This window comes from Echinops telfairi, unplaced genomic scaffold, assembly GCF_000313985.2.
Source record: "Echinops telfairi isolate 266 unplaced genomic scaffold, ASM31398v2 ScPeMD7_23;HRSCAF=83, whole genome shotgun sequence".
Lineage (NCBI taxonomy): Eukaryota > Metazoa > Chordata > Mammalia > Afrosoricida > Tenrecidae > Echinops > Echinops telfairi.
The window spans coordinates 5,188,065-5,190,150 of record NW_022103920.1 but is presented as its reverse complement, the minus strand read 5'-3'; the positions used below and the strand labels follow the sequence as shown (position 1 = coordinate 5,190,150).

General features: G+C 41.7%; 1 protein-coding gene across 1 annotated transcript in view; it reads left to right on the top strand.

Moving 5' to 3' along the window:
- MGAM2 (maltase-glucoamylase 2 (putative)) overlaps positions 1-2,086 on the top strand; it is a 92,460-nt gene that overhangs the window by 25,730 nt on the left and 64,644 nt on the right. Inside the window, exons 7-8 of the mRNA XM_030885264.1 lie at positions 1,086-1,182; positions 1,444-1,502. Coding sequence (XP_030741124.1) covers positions 1,086-1,182; positions 1,444-1,502 — 156 coding nt within the window. The remainder of the gene's footprint in view (positions 1-1,085; positions 1,183-1,443; positions 1,503-2,086) is intronic.

Sequence of the window (2,086 nt, the reverse complement as noted above, 5' to 3'; positions counted from 1 at the left end):
AAAAAAATTATAGCCAAGTGATTGCACAACTTATTTTAAAGGCAATTTAACCATTTGGGGTGTTCTCAAATTGTTATGGTAATTACTGCATGATTTTCCTTGATATGATTGAACTATTGAATTGTATGATTTGTAAATTATATGCCAAAAAACTGTTAATAAAAAAATTTAATGCATAGCTTTTAACAAAAGTCCAGTTTTGGGGAGGGTACCCCTCATATATATCCAAACTCACTGCCTTCAAGTTGATACCAACTCACAGCGACCTATGGGACACGCTTGAACTGCCTCTGTGCTTTGGAGACTGTAACTCTGTTTGCTTTTCTAATAATTATATTGGGGGCTTGTACAATTCTTATCACAATCCATCCATCCATCCATTGTGTCAAGCACATTTGTACATTTGTTGCTCTCATCATTTTCACAACATTTGCTTTCTACGTGAGCCCTTGGTATCAGCTCCTCATTTGAGGGTGGGGGAAGGAGGGGGGGAAAAGAGAAAATGAGACTGTAACTCTTAATGGAGTAGAAAGCCCCATTATTTTCTTGTCGAGAGGATGGTGGTTTCAAACTGATGACCTTGAAGTTAGTAGCCCAGCATGTAACCACTATGCCACCACCTTCAACCCCATGCTCTGTGGATGCAGAGATACTAATTTCAAAGGAAGGAAGGCTCCCACCTGGAGACACAACACCGACTCCATTGAATTGGAAGTTGATAATCACAACTAGCTACTCTGGGATCGTCATCCTCTGCATGGAAAGGAAAGGGTGGCTGCATTGACTGATGTGATTGATCCTGATTACCTGGGGAAATTGGATTGATATTATATAATGCAAGTAAAGAAGACTACGTCTGGAACATAAGAGAGACCTTAGTACTATTATTCCCTAATGATTAAATTCAATGGAAAATTACCAACCCCATTCTGACATGCCCACCAGTAGTCAGGAAACCCAGTTCTGCTCTGGGAAAATTGGTATGTTGCTGAAGTACAGAGTGCACACAGTTTTTAATTTTTATTTTAGAATGAATTAAAAAATGTTTAAATATAATACTCATATATCTCCCTTTTTGCTTACAGGGCATTAATCTATACGGGGCTCATACATTCTTCTTATGCCTTGAAGACACCAGTGGATCCTCATTTGGGGTTTTCCTGTTGAACAGCAATGCCATGGGTAGGAAGCATATTTTTATCTTGGCAGGATTTGGGATGCTACGTTTACAAAAATGTTTTGCAAAACTGGTGAGATAATAACTGTTTAACAGAAAATACATCAGACCTACAACATTTTTTTATAGAAACTGCAACTTCTAAGTAGGTAAACCTGTCTATAAATGCAGGTCATAATTTTTTTTATGGCAAACTGCTCCAGAATTAATGTTTCCCATAATATTCTGTGGATAATAGAATCTCCCATTGACTGACATTCCCGCAGTGCCTGCGGAGTTCTGCTATTATATCCCACTACATTTTCAGGCAAAAAGGCTCTGCTTTGTAAGCCCTTGTCACATCACTTCTTTCACCGCTCCAGGGTGCTTTCCCTCTGGCTTCTCAATTAATGGGGCCTAAGCAACCCATTGGTCTGTGATCTGCATGGTCAGCAGTTTGAAACCCCCAGCACCTCCGGAGAAAGACTGGGCTTTCTACTCCGGTAAACAGTTACAGCCTCAGACCCCCACAGGGGGCCACCGGGAGTCAGCATTGACTCAATGGCAGTGAGTTTGGTTTTTGGTTTAAGCAAACCTGATGGATTAGGTAATGCGGTGCAAGGTCAGTGATTAAAACCCACCCACTGCTCCAGAGAAAGATGAGGCTGTCTGCTCCCATAAAGATTCCCAGCCTCAGAAACCCACAGAGACAGTCCCACAGGGTCACTGCATCAGAACTGACTTGCTGACAGCGGGTGTTTTGTGGTTTTTTTCAGTGGAATCTGGGTCTTGCATGTAGTTTGCTGCTAACTAGCTGCTAATGCAAAGGTTGTCTGATTCTACACAGTGGTTCCACTGCAAAGGAGTCTAGAAATCTGCTTCCAGCAAGGATATCCAAGAACATGCTACAGAGCACTCTGTGGCGGCGGG